We start from the raw sequence: 25,786 nt of genomic DNA on the forward strand, positions 1-25,786 counted from the left end.
TTTTATAAAATAGATTTTTTCTAACATTAATTGTACACAAATTTCAGCTTAGCCAGCCATTATAACACATATTTATGGGAGTTAAGTGTAATGTACGTATGAGCAATTGATTACTATTTATCTCTATGGAATAAATGTTCTCATACTCATATAGAAATATTCGCCGTTATTTATTCCTTATTTATGTGTCAACATCATCCGACACCTGTCATGAAAGTCAGGGAATATCCTGCCGAAGATCAGGGAAATAGATTTCTTCAGATCAGTAGGAACCCTGGTTTGGTATTAATGTTTTATTGTATTCCAAATTCAGGAACTTTGACTCATAGTAAGTATTCGCAATAAGAAGGTAAGCTTATCCTTTTTTTTTTTTTTTTTTAAGTAAGATAAAAAGGAGAGCGTTTGACGGTCATGGGAATGTTGGAGGCCGATTATTATTACAGTAAAACCTGTCTTTAGCGGCATTGAACGAGACTTGCAAAAATTTGCGTTAAAGATAAGTTTCCGGTTAACGAAGGTAGACCTATGCAAAACAATAGAGCATGCAAATAATAGACATATTGAGATAAAATGAGATGCTGTACGTTTAGTCAATTTACACTATTTACTTGTACTACGAATTAATACACGCAGAACTTACAATGAAGAGAAAAAATACTGTACACACGTTAATTTTTCCAATAGTCAAGGAGGGTTTTGTGTACACATTGCTCCTTGTTTGCTCAACTTTCCACAAAGACTTTAGCCTGAGAAACCACAGTAAGCATCCTAGTGTAATTTCAAAGTATGGTAAATGTTACAGTTCCTTTAAATTTTTGACAGAATCTTGATAAGTTTTCAGTCTACATTCTCCTTCAAACTCAGTGCCTTATTTCTCTTCTTCCCCCACCTCCTCTTCTCCTTTCAGACTTCCTATATAATTCTCAATTAAAGAATGTATATTCGTCGTATCTGCTTCGGTTTGCCCATCACTGTCCGTTTTGCTAAAAATTTACCTAACCTCCCGTAGGATTCCTAAAACTTTCTAAATGCTGCATTCCGAAACTTGAAATTTTCCGTTAAGAGACGTATTTTGATTTCCGTTGTTCGTGTAATCCAGTTTCCGTTTAATGAAGGGAATTTAACACGATTTTCGCAAGTAAATTCATGGGACCGTGAAATATTTCCGTTTAACCCAAGTTTCCGTTTAATAAACAATCCGTTCAAGAACGATTTCTTGTATTTTTAATCCTAACCAGACTCACTCGTGTCTAAGGGGGTTAGCATTCCCGCCTTTGGTGTAAGAGACTTGGGTTCGATTCCCGACGGGAACTCATGTGGTTCGGATCCCACTTTAAGCTGTAGGTCCAGGTCTTAAAAATAGCCTCGCTGCTGAAAGGGACGCTAAGCTCAAATCAAATCAAATCTAAACGCAACCATAAATAAATAATAGTGTTCACAGTGTCGCGAGTCAGGAAAAATTTAGTCTTGGATATTTAGGAAAATCAATATCAGAATTTCAGTGTGAACAATGTTGTATCTTGCGTTTCCAACTGATCATAAATCCGTCTAATTGTCAAACGTAGGAGAAAGTAGGCTATTTCAAACTTACGCCTCCACTAACGCTGAATCTTAACGACATTTTAAAATCTGAAACACCACTTTAAAATAAACTTGTACTCTTCAAATGTCAAGCGTAAATAGGCCATTTTGTTCTATCATGTCATTTGTAACAGTCATGAAAAGAGTATTGACGTCTGTTGAGGAATCCCCATATTGTAATGATCAGTCAATTATGGTGATAGATATGGTGATTGTCCATTGGTGTCTGTACAGGAGAATTCTGTATTACACGGGATTGTACTTGAACCTGAACCCACAAAGTGAGGGTGATGTATATATTTCCTGAAAGCTTGGGTCAAGGTAAGATCAAGACCGGTTACCAAAATTGGGGAGGCCTCAAGCATTCCGTTTGAGGGCAGCACGTAACTCATTTTTATTAACAAATTTAAGCGTTTTAAAGTCCGCTGCAACTCCGAAAAATCTGAAACGGTGAGACAGATATGACAACGACGTATCAAAGTAAAATAAATTGTCCCAGGGTCCCAGACGGGGTCCAACTCAAAATTTTTAAATGGAAAGGGGGGTCAACTTGCATACCGTATGAAAGTTGGTGTTAAATAAAAGAAGTTAAGTCGCGACTCTCTACTATAAGTCTGTGCAAAATAGCGATGGGTCAAAATATCAACACAATCTTTATTGCAAAGTCTATGGCCACTCGTATGTATCTGAAACGGTGGAATAGGTGTAGAAACAAAAACGCGGATATGTCATTATTTCAAAAGTATAATGATTCAAAGTAAAAACAAAAAATGTTCCAGGGTCCCTCGCAGGGTCCCAGACGGGGTCAAACTCAAAATGTTGAAATAGGAAGGGGTTCAAATTGAGTATCGTATGAAAGCTTATGTTAAGTGAAAGAAGAGGAAACAAGTCTCGACTCTTGATGAAAAAGTCTATTGCCACTCCTATTAATCTGAAACGGCGAGACAGGTGTAAAAACAAAACAGAAACTAGAATGTATCAAAGGAGAAAAGAAATATCCCAGTTTCAACTGCAGGATCCCAGACGGAGTCCAACTCAAAAGTTTCAAGTGTCAAGGAGGGTAAATAAGAACATCATGTGAAAGCTCGTGTTAAATGATACAGAAATGGACATTGTATAAGTCTCGACTGTTGATAAGCATTACAAAATGGCACGAGTCGTTTCCTTTGATACTTTCTAGTTTTTGTCTTGTTTTGTTTTGCTTTTGCACCTGTCTCACCGCTTCAGATTAGTAGGAGTGGCAATAGACTTTTTCATCAAGAGTCGAGACTTGTTTTCTCTTCTTTCACCTAACATAAGCTTTAATACGATACTCAATTTGAACACCTTTCCAATTCAACATTTTAAGTTGGACCCCGTCTGGGACCCTGCGTGGGACCATGAAACATTTTTTTTTTTTTTACTTTGAATTATTACACTTTTGAAATAATGACATATCCGTGATTTTGTTTCTACGCGTATTCCACCGTTTCCGATTCACACGAGTGGCCATAGACTTTGCAATGAAGATTGTATTGATATTTTGACCCACCGCTATTTTGCACAGGCTTATAGTAGAGAGTCGCGACTTGATTTATCTTTTTATTTAACACCAACTTTCATACGATATGCAAGTTAAACCCCCCTTTCCAATTAAAAAGTTTGAGTTGGACCCCGTCTGGGACCCTGCGGGGTACCCTGGGAAAATTTATTTTGATACTTTGATACGTTATACTTTTGAAATGATGAACGACATGTTCTTTCTGTTTTTATATTTCTCCCACTGTTGCAGATTTTTCGAGGTTGCAACGGACTTCAAAACAAGCTTAAAGGTGTTAATAAAAATGAGTAACGTGCTGCCCTCAGGCGGAATGCTTGAGACCTCCCCAATTTTGGTAACTGGTTTTGATCTTACCTTGACTCAAGCTTTCAGGAAATATATGCACCACCCCTACTTTGTGGGTTCAGGTTCAAGTACATCCCGTGTTAGATCCAATGGGCGAGAACAAATTCCGGGTCTCTGGAGTATGAAGGCAGTGTTTGCGACATTCCGCTGGTCTAAAACCTAGCGACGATAGTCTCTGCAGAAGGCACTACGGAGAGCCGGAGGAAGGATAGCGACAGACCAGTTGAGATGGCGTCGAACCTGAAGTTCACTTCTATCTGGTGCCTCTTATTCCATCTTAATGTGCAATGGCAAATCTTTTGGATGATGGTAAGACAACTTTCCAGACTAACATTACACAAAACACAGGCTTGGGTACAGTTCACGAATACGCAGAAATTTACAAAATCAAGCATAAATTCCCTCGGATGGACGAAGCTGTCTTCTCGAAATAAATGTCAGAGCCCAGGACCTGATTCTGTTCTTATCCTGCAAACAGTTGATGTCCAGAAAAGCGTTCATAAAGTTAACGTACGTAATCACTAAAACTGCCAGAACAACAGAACGGCCCTTTCGATGTAACTCTCAGTATCGAAGGTGCAGTTCTGCCCACGCTTTTCTTAGGTCAATTAGTTTTGTTAAGCAATAGACGCTTTTGAGCTTGGTAATCATCAATTAGGATCGTTGACAGGACGACGGATTGTACAACAATCATATAGTTGGCCTAGTTTGTGTCTATTGAGCCTTGGTTTGTCCCTAAGAGATGAATAAAATGTATAACGCGCTTACAAGTTGCTAAGCGTATTGACTTTAATCCCTGTTTTATGTAGAGAAGGAAAAATTAATGGTGAGTAGAAAAATGAATAAAAAAATTAAACATGATACAATATCGCGTACTTAGAGTACAGATAGTTTTTTTTTTTTTTGTTTTTATTTTTCTATAAATTTAATTTTTTCTGCAAAATTTGATTTAAAAAAATACAATTTATGCTATTTTTACAAATTTGAGTTTAAATCTATTTGGTAAACCATTTTAGGATATGATGTAGTTAAGCTGCGACTTTAGGTCTTACGAGGTTGTTACATTCTGTTTCAATGTTGTTACTTTGTGTACCATGAGTGTGTACGAATATTATATAATGTAATTTTTTTTAGGCGAACCATCACAGAAGAAGCATAAAAAGAAACGCATGTCAGAAGCACAAGAGGAGGAAGTTGCTGAGGGTTCACCAGGTATTGTGATTTATTTATTTTGTCATGTTCTCCGTAAGAAATTAATAACTGTGGATCTTTCATTTACTATTATAACATGTTCCAAGTTTCCTTTTAGTTTTGTGTATTCTTTTCTTTATTTCTGCTTTCTCTTTCGCGTTAGACCTTTTCTTGAACTTTCAAACTATCTTGTACATAAAGCTTAGAGAACAGCTGGGGCTGTGGGGCTGCGGTGGCTCAGTGGTAGAGCGTTCACCTCTGGTGCATCGGATCCCTGGTTCGATTTTAGCTCGCGCCAAGTGGGCTTTGTAGGTGACAAATACCGTGGGGGTGTGTGTGTGATTTTCTCGGAGTTCTCCTATTTCCTCTCACTATCTTCATTCCACTGTTTCATTAAGACATAATCGTGGGACGTAAAACTCAAGAGATTTAATTTAATTTCTTAGAGAACACTCATGTCCGTCTGTCTGTCAGGACGTATCAGGGCAAAAACAGTGAGAAATAGCGAGAAGCAGTCTTCTGGAATCGATTCAGCGTCCCAAGAATAGTTTTATTCTCTTTCCGTTACCCTCTATTCAAATCGGAAGTATAACGCTCTCGCCTTCGGTGCGAGCGGTCCCGGGTTCGATTCCCGGTGGGGGCACTCGGTCGAAAAAGTGTAAAACGCTTTTTCAGGGCAGCCACCTTGAATGAGGTTTTCCTGGGTTTTCCTCATTCACACCAAGCAAATGCCGGGGCGGTACCTAACTTATAGGTCCCAGGCCGCTTCCTTCCTTCCCCAATCCTTTCTTCCTTCCCTTTCCTCGGATAGTGTGCTCGCCGAGGGTCGTCATCCATGAAACCTGACGGGCTAAATGGCCTTAGATGTTGAAAGCCCAAAAATGTAAATCCTAATCCTAATCAAATCGGAAGTAGCAAAAATCAGCCACTTTTGGTTTGAGCGTTGATCATTATCAGAGCAAAAACGATAACAGATAAGGAGAAACGGGGTTTCGGAATCGAATTAGCGTCCAAGGAATAGGTTATACCTCTACCCTTATGTCTTTACTGAAATAAAGGGGGCACTGTAGCTCAGTGGTAGAGCGCTTACCTCTGGTGTGTGGGATCCCTGGTTCGATTCCCTGCCAAGTAAATTTCCGGTAGACAACATCGTGTTTGTGTGTTTTCTCCAGGACCCCCATTTCCTCGTACATTTTCATTCACTAATTCTTCCATAATCGTTCACTTGCCTTAATCATCGTCTCCCTTTACCAAATGGTCATAATCGTGGGACGTTACACTGATTGATTTCATTTTTTTTCTTACTGGAACAGGAAGTGGCGGAAATGCACTACCAATTCCTATTTCAATATTCATCTCCTTATCTCCATAGAGCAAAAGATATCAGAGATACCGGAAAATGGCTTCTTCATATCGATTCAACTTCCAGAGGCGGATGTAAAAAGTAAAAACTGCGGAGGGGGCAGCCAGAATCCAGAGTATGGTAGGGAGATTGCTATAAACTTCCAAAAATATATAAATAATAGCTTAAATTGTTTTTGTCAGTAAAAAAATTGCGGTCTAGCTCCCCGGCCTTGGGCTACGTCCGCCACTGTCAACTTCCCAAGAATAAGTTTCATCTCGACCTTTTGTTCCTTTATTCAAACTGGAAATTGTGGAAATTACTATTTTCGGTTTCAACACTGATTACCGCAGTGTTGAAACGAGGACACATAGTGAGAAGCAGTTTATTGATATAAATTTAGTACAGCTAGAATAGGTTCCATCTACTTCATTTCTCTGTTATATGCTGTAACAAATCTGTTGATTTAACTAATGTGAGTTATTTCTGACAAAACTTTCTAGAGATCACAACCAAAATACAAGGAACTGATTGAAAATCATTTTCATATATTTTAAAGCCACAACAGCTTATAAGCATAAACTTTTTATGCAGCTATCGTCTTCAGCACCATCTGTTTTTAGTATCTGCAGAAAAGTATCGGTTTCTCCTTTTTTTTTTTCAACTGACTAGTAAAAATTAATATAACATTTCTGCCATAACCTCCCTTGTTTTGATGATTGTGATGATTGTTATTCATAATTCCATCCCTTAGGATATTTTCTCAGTTCATACGGATGTTCTATGAACACTTTGTTTCCCACCTGAACTTCCGTCTAAACTCTCTACATTAATTCACATTCAACTGTCTCTTCACTCTTTTCTGTTTCGAGCAAAATTATCACGCCATAAAGCTCTTTGAATTATAAAATATACATTTTTCTTGCCCTCCTCCTACCTCCAAATTACTGGTTGCTGGAAATATCACATGTTATGCACTACTTTATGTATACCTCGTACTAGGATTGCAAAAGCATTTTCACGATACTGCTTTAGAACTGAACCTTTGATAAACTTCGAATGTCATCTTTTACCTTAACCGCGGAACACGTCGTAATATTTTTAAACTTACAAGATTTCAACTTCTTATTCTTCTCACCATTCAGTTTTGATCTACCAGGTTGCTTCAGAATTTCTAAATTAAATCAAATCCTCGGTTTGAACTTCAAAAAAATTAAATCTATTAAAAAAAAAAAAGTAACTCCCTGCTGCTGGTATTAGTGTAGAATATCATGTAATTTATGTCTCGCAATCAACTAAAAATAATAGTTTCGTTCACTTTACCCTGAATACTCGCTTCATTGTTTGTACCCCTCTTTGCGCTTTTCCATTGCTAGTTGGGTTATCAGGTAGAATCCTTATATGCTTAGTACTCCTCTGTGTGCAGTATTTTTGCGAGTTTTTAAAACTGGGAAGGCCGTCCATTATCGGGGAACTTGAAATTCTCTATCTGGCTTATCTGCTGTTTCTTGAAACGGATTCTACCAGCCAAGTGTTATCCAGTTCTAGAAGCAGTCGATCGAAACGAAGGAAACATACCAAAACACGAAGAAATGATCGATATTGTATGCGCTATCATGGGGCTCCAGTTCTGGGCCATTCCAAGAATTGAACCTTAGATGGTGCATTTGATAACGATTGGTATATTTTACGTCTGGCTATAAAATTCGTAAATCCTCCAACAGAGGTAGCCACCAAACTTCCACAGAGGCTACTTTCAAAATTCTTGATATTGTAATTTGATTTTGATGTAACTTACTTATATAAAGATAGTGTAATTCTTTAGGAACTAACAAATCGCTCTGGAAAAACTCGTTATCTCATAATTGTATTCAGACATTTCTTCCCCTACAAATTCAGGATCCCAAAAAGAGATCTCATCCCAGTTCCTCTCGTACTGAAACCTGCAGTACCAAAACACTAGTACAGTTGTCGGCTCTTCAATGTTGATTCTTATCTAGTAAGGAGTGTATCGAAAAGTAGTTAGCAACATTGGGGGTGTCGGTGTGCACTTGCGAGGCTGCATAGACGGCAAAACCTGGAAGCACCTGGTCAGTTGAAGTCTTGTAAACGAATAGGTGCGTACTTGTTGCTGTGTTCCGAGTTGAATGGGAAATGTCGAGTGTGAAACGGGAAGTAAAATGGGAAATCCTGCACAATTGGTGCACAGTCAAAGGCATAACATACAATCAGATAGGAAAAAAGTGTTAGGTTCATCACACAACTGTGAAATCGGTCATTGAAAAATTCGGTGAGCATTACAGCTTTGAAGACATGCCGAGATCCAGGCGAAAAAAGGGTCCCAGAAACCCTGGACTCGACCGTGAATTTGTGCGGTTGATACACCAAAATCCATCAATGTCTGTGCGAGATTTGGCTACCAAAGTGAGAACGTTCATGGAAATGATTCAGCGTATCAAGGCCAGACATAATTTGAAGACCTATAAGAAGCAAAAACGTGCGAAATAAACACCAAAGCAGAGACAAACGGCACAAACAAGAGCCCGCAAGCTGTATGACAACATCGTAAAGTCACCAGAGCGATGTGTGTTGATGGACGATGAAACGTACGTAAAAGAGGACTCAAAAACACTTCCGGGACCCCAATATTATACTGCACGCAATGCTGGAGATGTATGTGCTTCACAGAGGTACGTTGATGTGGAAAAATTTGGGAAAAAAGTACTGGTATGGCAGGCAATCTGTTCCTGTGGTTTGCGCTCCGGTATTTTTTATGCAGAATCCACCATAAACGCAGAAATGTACCGAAAGGAATGTCTACAAAAAAGACTGCTGCCATTGTATAAAAGGCATGCAATCCCCCCTTGTTTTGGCCCGACTTAGCAACAGCACACTATGCTAAGACGACAGTACGGTGGCTCAATGAACAGAACATCGAGTTTGTAGGGAAACACATGAATCCACCAAACTGCCTACAACTCCGTCCAATCGAAAGATATTGGGCAATTGTCAAACGCAACTTCCGAAAGAATGATAAACCATTGCGCAACATGGCGGGCTTCAAGAGAAGCTGGCCTGCAGCATCGAGAAAATGCACCGTCGTGACTGTGCAACGGTTAATGGCTGGAATTAAACAGAAACTACGTTCATATTTACGACGGGACATGTAAGTTGTTTTTTCTTTGTCATGTAGATACATAGAGGTTCTCTATTAATAAAAATGTGGGTTTGCTTCACTTTTTACCTTTTCTTCTGACTTTCTTGATATATGCAATGTTGCTAACTACTTTCCGATACACTCCTTAGTAATTCTGAGAGATAAGGAGACTTTTGTAGTAATGGATTCAGCCTCCGAACAACAGGTTCCATCTCTGGGTGTATTCCTGTATTACATCTGGAAGTCGTAGATCTAGTACGACCAGTTTCAGTATCGAATTTTTATAGTTTGGAAGTCTATACGGCAGTTCACAATTTCAAACGAAAGAAACTCACTTGTTACCGTTCGTATTTGCTCTAAGTTTTCCATATTTTGTCTGTGTTTTCTGTCTTCAATTTTCTGTTTACTTTCTCTCATCCATTCGTCTTTGTTCTCCGGACTGGTTTCATTTTTTCTTTATTTCTTTCTATTTTCTGCTTATTTGTCTTCTCTCTCGCTCTCCTTATTTTCGTATTTTATTACTTTTTTGTAGTTTGTAGTTTTCTATTCTTCTTCTTCTTCTTCTATTATTATTATTATTATTATTATTATTATTATTATTATTATTGAGCGGTCCTGAGTTCGATTTCCGGTGGGAAAACTTGGTCGAAAAAGTGTAAAAAGCTTTTTCAGGCCACTTATCCTGAATAAGGTTTTCCTCATTCATACGAGGCAAATGCCGGGGTGGTACCTAACATATAGGTCCCAGGCCGCTTCTTTTTCCTTCCTTCCTTTTCTGCGGATAGTGTGCTCGCCGAGGGACGTCATCCCTTAAACGTGACGGGCTAATATGGCCATAGATGCCAGAAGCCCAGAAATCTAAATCCTAAATTATTATTATTATTATTATTATTATTATTATTATTATTATTATTATTATTATTATTATTATTATTATTATTATTATTATCTTACTGTATTTATTGTTTCTTTAATATAATTTTGCATATAAAATATAGGGAAACTGGTGTCTTATTTCCTCCCTGTAACTATGGAGAAAATAATTAAAAAAAAAATACTAGTCTTGAAATAAAATTCTAAAAAGAAATAGCAATAATCAGTATTAGTGTTGTTGAGCTTTGAGAAACTAAGTACTGAAAAATGTCAGTGTTTAACGTACAGTCACACAATGATCCGAATTGCCAAAAATGTCTATCATGGATATTGTTCTTTTTTCGTTAGGACTTATTTTTGTTGATTTTATTTTATGTCGTTTTTAACTTCTCTTTATTTTGTTCTGTGCTTCCTTCCTTATTTTCTGTGTTGATTCTTGCTCTCCTCTTTTTCTTTGGGAAAGTTTCTTTGTTTTAATATACTAAATTCTTCAGTGCTTTGAAATCTACGTTTATGAATTGGAACGAAATGTAGAGTTATCTTTCCAGGGCAATCCGAAGTGAAGAAGAAAACGGTGATGATAAAACAGAAACAAATAAATCAAGAGTTAGAAGAAGATGTAAAGACGTTTTTGCTGTTTGATTTCTATAACGATGGTGTTGATAGTGATACGTCAGTTGGTGAAGGTATTTTATGTAGTTAATTGTGTAGGAAGTTGATGGATATAACACCTTGGAGATGACATATGCTTAACTTACGACGGCCTTCGCTTCAGTTTCTTCTGTGTTGTGTTCTATTAGTTTGTGGTATTTTATTTTTTTGTCATTTGTGTAGATTGATTATTTTAATTTGTCACTGGTATCTTTCAATCTTCTACTTTCAGACATGTTTCTTTCCCTTTGTTCTAACGTAGTATTCATTTATTTATCTGTGTCACCTATAACAAAGCTGTTGTTCCTTTTACAATAGGCATTACAATATGAAATTAACATTGCATATATACAAAATGATACATAATAATAACACAGTCGCACACACACACACAAAATAAAAAAAATAAATAAATAAAAATAAAAAATAAATAAAAGTTATTTGTAGTGGACCTCAGGGTATTGATTCAATGTATTTTGTTACTCAGAATGTAAATTTCGAAACCCCGAGACAATCGACAATGTCACTTTTTATGAGCGGAAAACTTTAGCGATTTTGCATAGGGAGAATACACGTAAGATATCCATACAAATAAATAAATAAAAGTTATTTGTAGTGGACCCAGGGTATGTATTCGATGTATTTTGTTACTCAAAATGTAAATTTCGAAACCCCAAGACAATCGACAATGTCACTTTTTATGGGCGAAAAACTTTAGCAATTTTGCATAGGGAGAATACACGTAAGATATTCATACAAATAAATAAATACAAGTTATTTGTAGTGGACCCAGGGTATGGATTCGATGTATTTTGTTACTCAAAATGTAAATTTCAAAACCCCAAGACAATCGACAATGTCACTTTTTATGGGCGAAAAACTAGCGATTTTGCATAGGGAGAATACACGTAAGACATCCATACAAATAAATAAATAAATAAAATAAAAGCTATGTGCAATGCACCCCAGGGAATTGATTCGATGTATTTTTTTACACAGAATCCAAATTTCAAAACCCCAGGACGATTGACTTGAGTCAATTCCTTTTTATGGGCGAAAAATTGAAGCGTTTTTGGATAGGGAGGATACACATTTTTGGACCATAAAACAAAATTGATACGGTTACTCGTCCTTACGTTTCGAAATTTGGATTCTGTGTGCCAAAATACGGTGACAAAACACATCGAATCCATACCGTGGGGTCCGGTACAGGGAACTTTTATTTGTGTGTGTGTGGCTACGTAATGATGATAATATTGCGAAGAGTATTATAAAGAAGACAAATTATAAATACAAGTAAATTATTATGGAAGAATAAGTAGAATGGAAAAGTGAAAGTAAACACAATCGATTTTGCATTAAGAATGGCTATTTGATGCAGGAAATTCCATGTGCTCAGTGTACTTCACACATCCAGATGGCGATCCTTGTTCGCAGGTATCAGCTTCTGTTGTATCCATGAATCAAACTTTTTTACCTTAACGATGGTGAGGAACTGCCAAATGACACTGGTATGGTGTTATGTCTAACTCGTCAGGAATTGTAGGAGCCCTTTTCCAAGGATCCACTTCCATAGTGTTCCTGAGGAACTCAGTACAAGAGGCTGTTGGTCAGTGACCGCGGGGCTCACGTTTCAAGGTTATATCAGTGGCATGAAATTTGTTAAATCATCGGTGTCACGCGGCTTATTCAACACTCCTGGTCCGAATGTGCTGTTGATGTTTTTCACGGATAAGCAGTCACAGTTGTATGTTTTCTCTAGTGCACCTTCACCCTATCCTGCTCAACAACATACTATCCCCTGACTGGACGTCTCAGGCTGTTGTACACGTGACCTCGTATTATTCTTGGTTAAGTTACAGGTGGTGTTTCCCATTAGATGTAATACGGATATTTCAGTCACACCAACTCAATATTAAAAATGTATGTATAGTAGTTTTTTTTTTCTTAATTCTGTCTTCTTATTTGTAGGTACTAACAAAAGTGTACATCCATGTATTTTCCCCTGTAACTTCGGATCAAATTAAACAAGTTGAGCACTATTTTTTGTAGGATATAAAAAATCACGTTACGTCTACGTGAATCTCTAACTGGTGAATCGTTCCGGAGTAATTAACCCGAATATGTATAGGTTAGCAACTGTCACGACGCTGGAATAGTAGCTGATTCATAGACTTTGCAGAACAAAATACTATCCGAGCCATGTATGAATTCCACGAATGACTGCTAGTTTGAGCAGGTTTTACTTTCTGTATATTTTTTGGTCCATTGTTGCTAAGGGGTGTGGTAGTAAATGGACGAAGTTACTGTTGGTAAGCCCGTTTTAATTGTTGTGCGTTCTGATTTCTCGATGATGCCTGCAAAACCACTGTCTCTTTGTGTAAAATTCGGTTTTAAAGTTGACTAATAGTGGCTCTACCCGGTGGTCTAGCTGCTAGAGATCTTGCACGGGATCTCATGTTCCATTCACGGTAGGGGAGCCGTGATATTTGAACCCATTATGGTTGGTCGGATTCCGCCTCAGACTGTAAGTCCACTTCTTATATAGCTTCGGTGATGAAAACTGATGCTAAGCTTCATCCAATTGAGTAATAATTCTGATTACTACGAGGCACATCTTAAAAAAAAAAAAAAAAAAGACAATTATTTACACGGAGTTGGCAACACTATTGAAGTTGAGCATCCACAGAAGCATGTCCTAGTATTCTGTGCTTGCAACAGAGATAGAATCGGTTGTGTGAAGTTGAATACGTGCGAGAAGCAGTGAGGTGAAATGGCTACCATAGTACAAAATCGCGCCAAATGTAACGTGAGCGCCAAAGGACAGGATACAGCCGACATCCATCGAGAATTGTGTTATTTATGGACCGAAAGTAATGAGTGAAGGGAAGATCAGGCAATGGTGCAGAGAATTTCGGAAAAGACGTTCAAATGTTCATGGCGATGAGCGTAGCTGAAGGCCCTAGTGTTCTGATGGACGATCTTGTGGAACACGTTAACGAGAAAGTGCTATCTAATCCGGTTCACAATAACTGAATTCACCGAAGAGTTTTCAGAAGAATCTACGAAACAGTGCATCGAATTATGACAAACTATGTGCGGACCGCGGTGGATTAGTGGTAGAGCATTTATCTCAGATGCATGGGGATCCCTGGTCCGATTCCAGCTCGCACCAAGTGTACTTCGTGGTGAACAAACACCGTGTGCGTGGGTTTTCTCATGGCTTTCCCGTTTCGTCCCTCTTTATTCATTCCACCATTTCATTCATTTCTCATTATCACCGTCTCCTTTAGCCTAGCCGGCGTAACCGTGGGACGTAAAACTTAAAAGATTTCATTTTATTTAATTTAGAAACTGTGTGCGAGGTGGGTGCCAAAAATGGTGACAGACGCTCACAAAAAGCAAAATATGACAGCTGCACGTGACTTTTTTCACACTGGGAAAAAGGTGGGGGATTATCTCTTTTCTCACACAGTGGCGGAGGATGGAACATGGATATTGTACGCCACTGGGGAGTCGAAGCAGCTGTCAATGCAATGGGAGCACCATGAGTTCACAAAATCATGGCAACCGTGTTTTGGGACCAAACGAGAGTGATTCTTGTGTAATTTTTGGAACCAGAACGAACAGTTACAGCAAGTGTGTGTTGCCAAGCACTGAATAATCTGCGACGTGCCATCCAAAATCGGCGGAGAGGAATTATACGCTTTGGAATTTTTGTGATCTATGACAACGCTCGTCCACACACGACTGCTGGTATTGTTGACCCAATTCAAAGATTTCAATGGGAACTATTCAATCATCCCCCGTTACACCCCTGACCTTGCCTCCAGCGATTTCTTCCCTTCATGAAAATGTGGCTTGCATCGAAGCGTTTCAATGACAGTGAAGTGCACAATACGTCAGTGGCAGTTTTTTACACAGAGGCTGTACGGAAGCTTGTGCCACGCTACCAGAAATGTCTGGAGATTCATTGTGACTATATCGAGAAGTAGCCAAGGTACGTACTTGTATATCAATTACAATAAATTTCTTCTTCTATCTTTTTTTTTTTTTCCTGAAAATGTTTGAAATTGTCGATTTGATTCCTGAGTTCTCTTCTGTTATAAATTCTCCCTTCTGTGATTCCAGTCGTATATCCATCTTCACTTCGTAGTTGCCTTTAATCTTGTAATGTATTTCAAGATCATCTTGGTGGATCTGTTATGGGCCATTCTCACTAGTTGTCCGTAGAACTTCAACCTTCGTCTGCCTCTTTGGGCACCTGTCATTCATAAATCCGGACTGTTGTTGCAAACAAGGAGAATTATACGGATTCGGGATATCCGGATCCTATATCTTTTGATCATTGTTAACAAACCTGAGTTGTGGTTTGGGTCCCATATTATTCTTTAGGTCCATATCTCATAGCCTTGGTGCTGAAAGGGCTCTAAACTCGAACCTCCATCACTCACAGAGATTACATATTGCAGTGCATGGGTATTTCTTTTATTGTTATATCTAATATATACGCGTACTTGTATTGAAGAGCCCATACCTCCATGTGTGTTCATCCAAAGAGAGAGGAAAGAATCAATCCCTATTTCCACTAGGTTGAATTCGTGCAAATATCTATTTAATTTCAGGTTTGTATATGTAGTGCTTCAAATGAAATAGGTCATAATACTGCAAATTGCTCCCCTTCCTTCGACGTTGTATTTTAAGGTAACATTTCTCTAACTTCATGAACCCTTTTGGAGTTCGTAATGTTGTTCATCAATTAGTGTTGCCTTAAATAAAACCCTTAGCAGTCGTGTTGTTATAGCTACCACACAATCTCGTCTGTGTTCTTACTGGGTTGATAACGCACACGGAAATGACCGTGTTCTCTTTCAATAGAGAGTAACAGGATTATCGTTTGTGTAGTATCTTGAACAACAAATGTTCCACCTGAATTGTTATGGTTGGTATCTTGAACAAAATGCCCACATATACTAATTGGTTTTAGTCTAGAATTGGATACGAATGAGGATATCTCAATTTTCCCATTTGGTCTATTGTCTTCCTTATTTGGCCAGCTTCAGTTCTATTACCTTGTATATTTCGGTAGTGATTTTGTAAATAAAATGATGAGCGAAAATTATACACGAGTTGGTGGCTTATTCCAGTCGTAACTTAGTATAAATTTGGGGCTAGTTTGACATAATCTGTTTCTCTTTTCAGAAGAAACGTGGAAAAAGAAAAAGAAGAAAATAAAACAAGAAATTGTGGAGGAACCGGAACAGACTGAGGAAGTAACAGGTAGAAACTATTTTCTTTCGTTGTTCGTTATAGTTTTAAGCTGTAAAGAAAGTTACGGCGAAGAAAATTGTAATAGTTGCATCACATATCCGTTGCTGCTGAGAACACCAATTCATATTTTTCTTTTAGAGGAGCTTACGTCAATTGATTACAGATACTACTCCAAAAGAGATTGATTTTTTTTTTTTTTTAAACTTACGACGTGTGATCAAAAAAATACGGTGAATAATTCTATTAGAAACAAAGTAATCAACTTACATGGAATTTGATTTAATCTCCTTCAAAGTGTTGTCCATGGCTAGCAATACACTTATCCCAATGTTGAGTCCGTGGGGCCGCGGTGGCTCAGTGGTAGAGCGTTCACCTCTCGTGCTTGGGGTCCCGGGTTCGATCCCAGCTCGCGCCAAGTGAACTTTGTGGTAGAGAAACACCGTATGTGTGGGTTTTCTCTGGGTTCTCCCGTTTCCTCCTACTTTCTTCATACCACCATCGCATTAATTTTTCATCATCACCGTCTCCTTTAGCCTAGCTGGCATAACTGTAGGACGTAAAACTTAAAAAAGTTTCATTTTAACCACTCTTTATACAAATCTCAGAAGAACCTTATGTGGAAAACATATTTTTAAGTATTCTGTAAGATTAACAAAACAGTAAAAAGTCACTATATTCACTTAGCTTCTCTTTTGCTGTCTTAAGCTGAGGAGTTGCAGTGAACTTACTCGAGCAGTATTGAATTCTAGACAATTCTTTGGAAGTAGAAAATTCAGCAAGTCTAGGTTCATTCATTCTTTATGTTGAGTAACGTATTTTCTTTTATTTGTGAAGAGTTTTTGCATGTTCTCTCCAGAATAATGTTATTATTTTGAGTTGTAATGAGAACAGTGATAAACAAATGTTCTAAGAAAGAAAGAAAAAAGTGGATGAGAGCATTTTTTTTAGGTTTTCCATAACGTTGGATATCTCTGTATATTCTGAACTACAATTTTAATTTTATAGCAGCACTGTTCTTGAGATTATACTAAAAATATACTTTGGAACGATTGTACTTGTATCTAAAAATTTCTTTGTAGTAAAGTGTTCTTTTTTTTCTTAAAACAATAATATTTGTTTATTGTCTAGTTTATGAAGTATATTTTTTTTTCAGAATCTAATCAATACAAGCTTTGATTCTGAATCGAAACTGTTTGTATGTTTATCTACAGGGTAGACTTACGGTAAAAATGTAGATAATTCGAATTGTTGTGTATGTAATAATGATTACTTGAAGTCTTGTTTCTAAGTTTGGTAACACAATTAATGGAAGGTATTTGAAACCTGAAGAAGACCTCAAACTTCTGACGAGAGTTTGAACACTCTTTAGTCTTGGAATTCCCCACCTCAGTCACCCCTTTTAATGTGTTCGTATTTTGTGAGTAGCTCTCCATATTTCATGTCCATTTTCCATTTACAAGAAAATGATAGAATCATATTCTCTGAAACAAGAAGCCAACTAAGTCTGTGGCTATAGAATCCAGTGGTTCAATGCTGAATTCACAAAAGATCTCCATTGACTTCTGTCCTTAGCCAGTTGTGTCCAGTTTCTACTTTGTATTCCTATTTGTGCGAGATGCATCTTAATATTCATCTCATCTGCGCCTAGGTCTTCCTTATGGTCTTTCTCAGATCGGGCTTACAGTTAAAATTGTGAAAACGTTCCTGCTTTCTTCCATTCGGTCTACATGACCTGCCCACTTCAGGCTCTTAGACATAATGACCCTAACAATGTTTGGTGAATGATATAAATTATGTAGTGCCTCGTTATCAAGTTTCCGCCATTCCTCATTCTCATTCCTCTTGGGTCCGAATATTCACCTGAGGATTGTATATTCAAATACTTTCAGTTTGCATTCTTCCCTCAAAGTAAGCGACCATGTTTCGTAACCGTGCAACACAACAGACGTAATATTATCATTTTATATATTTTATGCTTCAAATTCTTCGACAGAGTTGGCGGAAACAAAAGATTTCAAACTGAATAATAACACCAATTTTCTGGTTCCAGTGTACACTTGATTTATTTGTGGATATGGTTTTGATCTGTTAATATTGATTCTAGTCATTTGAAAGGATCCACTTCGTGGAAAACATTAATTGATATTGTAACATATCCATAATACGAGGGGCGTCCAATAAGTTATCTACGTAGACAGGAAGGAAGGCTCACCTGGTTATCACTGTTTTTCGATGTAGTCCCCATGGAGGTCTATGAACCGCCCCCACTTTGTGGGTAGCGAAGAAATCCCAGACAAAAAATAGTCCTTTTTATGGCCTACAAACCACTGACCGTGTGTGTGCGGAACTTCTTCGGGGGCGGGTAATCGTGGTGTTTCCACTGCATGGACTACTGCTTGCTCTCGGGATCCCAATGATGGATCCAGGTTTTGTCTTCTGTCACCAGTTGAGCCAGGAATTTGCCCTGGTCCTCCTGAAAGAAATCCAAGTTCTTGGCGTAATACAAACGCTCTGCTCACGCCCATTGCATTTCTCCGACTGACCTCAAATTCCGCAGCGGGGTTCCCCACAGTGGCCTTGGCCTGCGTGTCAGGCGGCGTCGTGCTCCACCCCTCCTTTCCTGTCTAGGTTAGTAACTTATTGGGCGCCCCTCGTATGCTGTATTACGGTCTCGCCGAATTTCCATATGTTTCGTTTTCTCTGCATTTACTACTACATGTTGCTGCAGGCGTTTAATTATACCTCTACATCATTTCTTTTTCTTGCGTTAATAAAAAGCCAACTCATAGTATCTGCTTTATATTCCGTGTTTAAGGAAAATGCGATAAAAATTTTCCAAGTAATAATAAGATTTTGGCAGCCTTGCTTGACTGTTTACGCTGTTAGTCAGTTTTATAAAGTTAAAACGTAATGGAAAGCAGCCTGTAACCATCGTAACATTCCAATAAGGGCTACAATCAAATTGATGGAAACCTATTTACCACTGTTCGAACCATTTTAGTCCAGTTATAGCCTTTGTATTCCATTTCAATGCCACGGAACTAGTTCCAAACAATTATTTTTATCGCAAAATTCGACTATAAGATGTTTCCAGTGTGAACATCGTATTGATAATGAAGGAAATTCTTTATTAACTTCTTTTTATTAAAAGTGTACAAATGTATGTTGAGTTACGACGTTTTGTGTGTGTGGGGGGGCGGATTCAGTGGACTCCTCCTCTCCCTCTCCCTGCAGTAGATAGAATTTATGAATTTAATTTATTTTCATGGTAGAAAACTTGAAAGTGTGACATGAAGCTTGGGTGCCTTTTAGTGTTTAGTGGTTTCATAACCATACACAGTAGCTAGTACGTTTCAGGTATATTTGTAAATGTAATTCTAATATTGTCTGTTTCTCTTTTCAGAAGAAAGCCCGAAAAAGAAGAAGAAAAAGAAACACGATATTCAAGTGGAAGAAGAGCAGCCAGAAGAGGGTGACGAAGATGTAGCAGGTATATATTAATACTTCGCTTTTACACTAAGTAATTGTACTTGAGCCTTCGGCCTGGTGTGCACTTAGGTTGATGTTGTGCTTAATTAAGGACTCTATTTATTATTATTGCTTTCAAAGATAATTATTTATTATTGTTGTTTTCAAAGATAATTTTTATTATTATTGTTTTCAAAGATAATTTTTATTATTATTGTTTTCGAAGATAATTTTTTATTATTATTGTTTTCAAAGATAATTTTTATTATTATTGCTTTCAAAGATAATTATTCATTATTGTTGTTTTCAAAGATAATTTTTATTATTATTGCTTTCAAATATAATTTTTTATTATTATTGTTTTCAAAGATAACTTTTTATTATTATTGTTTTCAAAGATAATTATTTATTATTATTGCTTTCAAAGATAATTATTTATTATTGTTGTTTTCAAAGATAATTTTTTATTATTATTGTTTTCAAAGATAATTTTTTATTATTATTATTATTGGTTTCAAAGATAATTTTTTATTATTATTGTTTTCAAAGATAATTATTCATTATTATTGCTTTCAAAGATAATTATTTATTATTGTTGTTTTCAAAGATAATTTTTTATTATTATTGTTTTCAAAGTTTCCCCACCAACTAATATTAACCTTCAAATACCCATCGACCAACTGCCGCGTCCATGCTTTAAAGCTCGATAGTTCAGCTCCTAATCAAACTAGGAAGATAATTTTAGTATCAATGTGTCCCTGAAGGATTAATCTTTCCGTCGAAATGCATTGTATGTATGTCGGGGCTACCACGGCGAAAGGAACAGGGTAAATTTCGTGTTTTTTCATCAGGTTTTCTGTGGGCCGTTTTTCCTTGGGGTACAGGGGCCGCGGTGGCTCAGTGGTAGGGCGTTCACCTCTGGTGCTTCGGGTCCCGGGTTCGATCCCAGCTCCTGCCAAGTGAACTTTGTGGTGGACAAACAGCGTGTGCGTGGGTTTTCTCGGGGTTCTCCCGTTTCCTCCCACTTTCTTCATTCCACCATTTCATTCATTACTCATCATCACCGTCTCCTTTAGCCTAAGCGACAAAACCGTGGGACGTAAAACTCCTTCATTTTTTTCCCTTGGGGTACAGTTATAAAAATTGATGCGTGAAGCAATTAAGTAGTCCACTACATGATAATACCCTGTATGTGTACTTCTTGCTTATATGAAGGGAGGGGCCAGTTGACCAATTTTTTGAGTCTTAGTTTTTTTGACGTAAATTACATTTATTTTGAGGACGGTTCCATGTAGGACTACTTCTACAAATATGGCGGGAATTGCACTACCTCGTTGGAATCTGTGTTCCATAAACTTTCCAATGATATATAAATCGTGATTCTGTGATAATTAAGGGATTACTAGGGCCCTGAACGTGAGAGTGTGAGAGTCTATGATTTATTTCAAATCCCTGGCGGACGTTTAAATGTTAACGCTGAAATCTGAATATGATTACGGTTCTTATCTTAGTAACAAAGAGCAAAACACATTCATATTTCGTGTCATTTATATCATTTTCAAATAGTTAGTTGAAACAATGCAGTTAAAAAATGAAATTATTCAATTTAATGTCCCTTTACTCTAAGGAAGACGGATGATTTGGGCAAGTGAATGATAATGGAATAATTGGTGGAATGAGAAAGTGGGAGGAAACGGGAATAGCCCCATAAAACCAATGGACACGATATTGTCCACCACAAATTTACTTTGCCGGGGATCGAAGCAGGGACTCCACGCACCAGAGGTAAACGCTCTGCCACCGTACAGTTAAAGTTGCGATTAAATCGTTACATATATTAGGTTACGGCTATGTCTTATTTTGAATTAATTAAATCGAAACAATGGAGCTTTTAAATTGCAATTAAATTTTCACCGTAGTTTTAAATCTGGAAAGGAGGCACGGTGGCTCAGTGGTGGAGCGCTTACGTCTTGTGCGTGGGGTCCCTGGTTCGATCCCCGGTCATGTAAGTGTGGTGGACAACATCGTGTTCTTGGGGGTCCCGAGTTCAAACCCTGCTCCCGCCAAGTGAACTTGGTGGTGGACAAACACCGTGTGCGTGGGTTTTCTCTGAGTTCTCCCGTTTCCTTTCACTTTCTTCATTCCACCATTTAATTCATCTGTCATCATCACCGTCTCCTTTAGCCTAGCCGGCATAACCGTGGGACGTTAAACTGAAAGATTTAATTTCATTTCCAAGTAGCCTAAGCAAAACAGGTATTGTGGTATAATTCACGTGATCTGGATAATGGATTTATTGATTTATGCATATTTCTGGACATTACCAGCACCTATGGGCTTTAGCTCGTCATGCACGAGGGATGACGCCCCACGGCGAGCTCACTATCCGAGGAAAGGGAAGGAAGAAAGGATCGAGGAAGGAAGGAAGTGGTCTGGGACCTGTCTGTTAGGTACCATCCCGGCATTTGCCTGGTGTAAATGAGGAAAACCCAGGGAAATCTCACTCAGGATGGCTGGACTAAGAAAACCTGTTACATCATTTCAACCATGTCTCCCCATCTGAAATCGAACCCGAGACTGCTCTCACCAAAGTCGAGAGCGTTAGCGACTACACTATGTTGGGGACAGCTGAACATTGACCTCAAGAGGTCAAATGTGGGGTTTAGGGAGCGGACGGTGTAACGTACTGCAGGCGTTATATTGAACCGAGGTATCGCAGTACATAAATAATTGTTTGTCATTACGATATATTTTTTTAAAAGCACAAACAAGTCGACGTTATGTTACATATTTGGATGAAAACAACATGTATTGTCATTAATATGAAAACGGTCGTTTCAAGTGATTATTATAATACAGATTGTTGCATGCATTTTGTAGTGCGAATTCATCATGAGTCTATTGGTTGTAACGGTTACAACACGTTATGGATTCTTACGAGTTCATTGGTTTTAAGTGGTCATACGAGCCAAACGGGTCATACGGGCTAACCGGTCCTGACCTAAGCTTGCATTCGATCGGGTAAAACGAAGTGCATTGGGTAACAAGCGGGCGGGAGGGTACGCGTTTTACCCGAAAATTCCAAACAGTAATACATAACTTGTGGAATATTAAACTGAATAACATAATGGTTTGCATTGGCAAATTACGCTGGTGACACTGATCCGGTTTTCGATTCAGTCATACTTTTTCATTCTTTGAATTCTACTGAATCTACATCTACACAGAAATCAGTGTTTAAAAATAATGTCGATTATTCTACGTATAGGAACAAATTCAGGATACAGTCTCGGGTGCTCATTAATACAAAAAAACACTGCACTGTCCAACCACAATATTGTAAGTTGTAGTAGTATCCATGTGGTCTAAATGGCAGAATACCAATCTGAAGAGTGAAAAATGTATGGCGTATGAGAATTAGTTTGCATTTATATTTCATACGCATCCATCACGTTTTATAAATTCATTTATATTCTGCGAAAAAACTTTTTTTTTCTAATTGTGCATCGCAGTTGAGGCCTCAGGTTAAGATAGCGTGGAAGATACTATATATTAGGGAAGTTTCATTACAATAACGTTAATAGGTATAAAGTTTTTTTATATTATATTTTAAAATCAAACAACAAATATTGCAGTCTATATAACTTCCAGAGAGAGAATGAATGAATGAATGTGTTTTCCCTCTGTAAGTTCTCTGTGGTAGCATGTCATATTCTGTGTGAAAATGTGGGCGGAAAAGCACTTAAAACTACACGTTAAAATGACAATAGCTGGTCTGTATTGCCTGTTGCTACAAGGATTTTTAAAAGAGTAACTGGAGTAATTTGAGTAAGAAGGAATAAATGAAATCACGTTATTATTTCAAAATAAAGTATTCGTGAATTTTTTTGAGAAGTAGCAAAAACTAACTTCTGTGTGAGAGAATTTTTGTTCTTTCATATATATGACGAAACCATTTGTAGTAACTGGGTTTCCTTTTCCTACAGACGTTCCTAAGAAAAAGAAAAAGAAGAAGCACAGAGAACCGGAGGAAGAAGAGGAGGAGGAACAACAGCTGATGTCCCCACCTGGTAAGAAATACTCCAAATCTTTCAGAAAAAAAATCCCTCTTTTCTCCTTTAAGGGAGTCGTTTACAACTGAGTGATCTGTGACGTCACAGAGTTCGTAAGTGAGAGGGAAAGAAACTGGCAGGTAACGTGACGTTGATGAAACGATAACACCGATAGCGTAGGCGGTGGTTTCGGAGGCATACTATTCGTAGGTCCACGACTGGGCGTACATTACCAACACATGTTCTCCTGCGTCATCCTCTCCCCTCCTTTCCTCATTGGATTTCCCCTTTGCTTTTCTCAAGTTATACAACCAGGCTCCTACGTCACAGACCAGCCAGTTAAAAAAATGACTGTTTTAAGGAAACTATTCTCTTGCGCCCGTCCCAGAAGTAAACTAACTTTTTGCGGATTACTTTTGTTAGATCTTTTCATCAAATAATTCAAATTATTTCTTCTTGTTATTGGTCGTGGTAGTGATAGTAGTAGCAGTAGTAGTACTACTAGTAGTGGTAATAATAATAATAATAATAATAATAAGGTATGATGCATATTGTTTCTCCACGATAGTATTAAAAAACGAAAGTAGAAATCAGAACTAGTACATTTCTAAAGGTAAAAGCGTTAATTCATCTTCCGTCCTATGCGGAAACGTTCCATATGAATTGTTACTGTTGTTTCCTCAAGGTTAAGGTCTCTTTTCAACATCGAGGCTATATAAGACACGGACCTACAGTTTAAGATGGAATTCAAACCACCGTAATGCTTGCAAATTTTGGTGCTCTTCTACCGGGAATTCAACCCGATTGCTCAAGTTAATTTTGTATCTTCAATGGTGTTACGTAGTAAGAACCCTCTCGTGGCTATATGCGTAGTATATGTAGGCTTTCCGGCAGGGTTTCTTCTGATTTGAATTTAGGTGCACGATGGCTCAGTGGTAGAGCGTTTGCCTCTGGTGCGTTGGTTTCTAGGTTTGATCCCCGGCCAAGTAAGTTTGTGAAGGGCAACATCGTGTTTGTGGGTTTTCTCGGGGGTACTCTGGTTTCCTTCCACATTCTCATACTACCAATTTTTTCCATCATCATTCACTTGCCTAAATCATACGTTTCCTTTATCCTAACGTACACTCATGCCCAAAATGACTGTCGCATATCTATGACTGTCCTCTTGTAAGAATATAATCTGATAATGATTTTGCAGGGTACTTTTAATACTGATTCAGTGTGTATAATCGGGAAATGTATATTTGAGGTAAATTTCATGGGAAAAGAATTATAAATACGGAAATTAGAATGAGAAAAACAAAATGTTGCTAAATGGACAAGAAAGTTTTATTTTCGTTTTATTGTTCTTATTTACTGCTCTTTTGACATGAAATTTGCCACATCCATGTCTTTGCAGCTTATACACATACTAACATTGTAGTAAGAAATACCGGGCGAATTCGTTATCAAATTATATTCCTACAACAACATATTTATAGACATGCGACAATAATTTTGGACATGAGTGTACATAATTTTGGAACGTTAAACTGAAAGGTTTAATTTAATTTATTTTTTGATTTTAATTCAACGTTAAGTTGTAGGTTCTTTTCTTTTATATGTCTTTTAGCATGTTCTTTTATACAGTCTGAGTGCTTCGCTTTGTTTCATTACGTTCCTAAGAAATGTCACTGGACTGCTGAGTACTTACAGAAATATGAATCAACCAATATTATCTTAGGTTTGAACCATAATCATGCTTAATATATTCCAAGTGCAGTAACAGCATTATTTTGTGTAGGAGTGAAATGGTTAATGTAACATATTTTTGTATTGACGATCGAAGTCCGTTCGTTTGTGTAAGTGGTGCATCGTGGCGTTTAGAAAAAGCTGCGATATTTCGTTGACTTTATCCCTGTCAACATCGACGAGCATGTTATTATTCTAACATTATTTATTGAGCTGCTGCTTAATCGACATTTTTTTTCTGTATGCAGGAAAAGATCATCACTTGTATAACTTTGTAAGCGTGTTCGTTTCTGAACTGCTATAACTCAAATATAAAACACTATGCAAGGAATATAAGGTGGACGCCATCTTCGTTTAACAAAATAACTATTTCCATGTACACTCATGTCCAAAATTATTGTCGCATGTCTATAAGTATGTTGTTGTAGGAATATAATGTGATAACGAATGCGCCCGGTATTTTTTATAATGTTAGTATGTGTATAATGGGCAAAGACATGTATGTGGCAAATTTCATGTCAAAAGAACAATAAATAAGAACAATAAAACGAAAATAAAACTTTCTTGTCCATTTAGCAACATTT

At 37.6% G+C, this 25,786-nt stretch overlaps 1 protein-coding gene across 2 annotated transcripts in view; it reads left to right on the forward strand.

The window, feature by feature from the left end:
- Nucleotides 1-25,786, forward strand: part of LOC145674393 (nucleolar protein 58-like) — a 137,227-nt gene that overhangs the window by 98,452 nt on the left and 12,989 nt on the right. The window contains exons 12-15 of one of the 2 annotated variants that reach the window (XM_081744385.1): nt 4,601-4,678; nt 15,883-15,960; nt 19,355-19,441; nt 23,406-23,489. In XM_081744385.1, coding sequence (XP_081600511.1) covers nt 4,601-4,678; nt 15,883-15,960; nt 19,355-19,441; nt 23,406-23,489 — 327 coding nt within the window. The remainder of the gene's footprint in view (nt 1-4,600; nt 4,679-15,882; nt 15,961-19,354; nt 19,442-23,405; nt 23,490-25,786) is intronic. The other variant, XM_081744387.1, reaches the window with a different exon arrangement.

Source organism: Thermobia domestica, chromosome 17, assembly GCF_964235325.1.
Source record: "Thermobia domestica chromosome 17, izTheDome1.hap1.1, whole genome shotgun sequence".
Taxonomy (NCBI): domain Eukaryota; kingdom Metazoa; phylum Arthropoda; class Insecta; order Zygentoma; family Lepismatidae; genus Thermobia; species Thermobia domestica.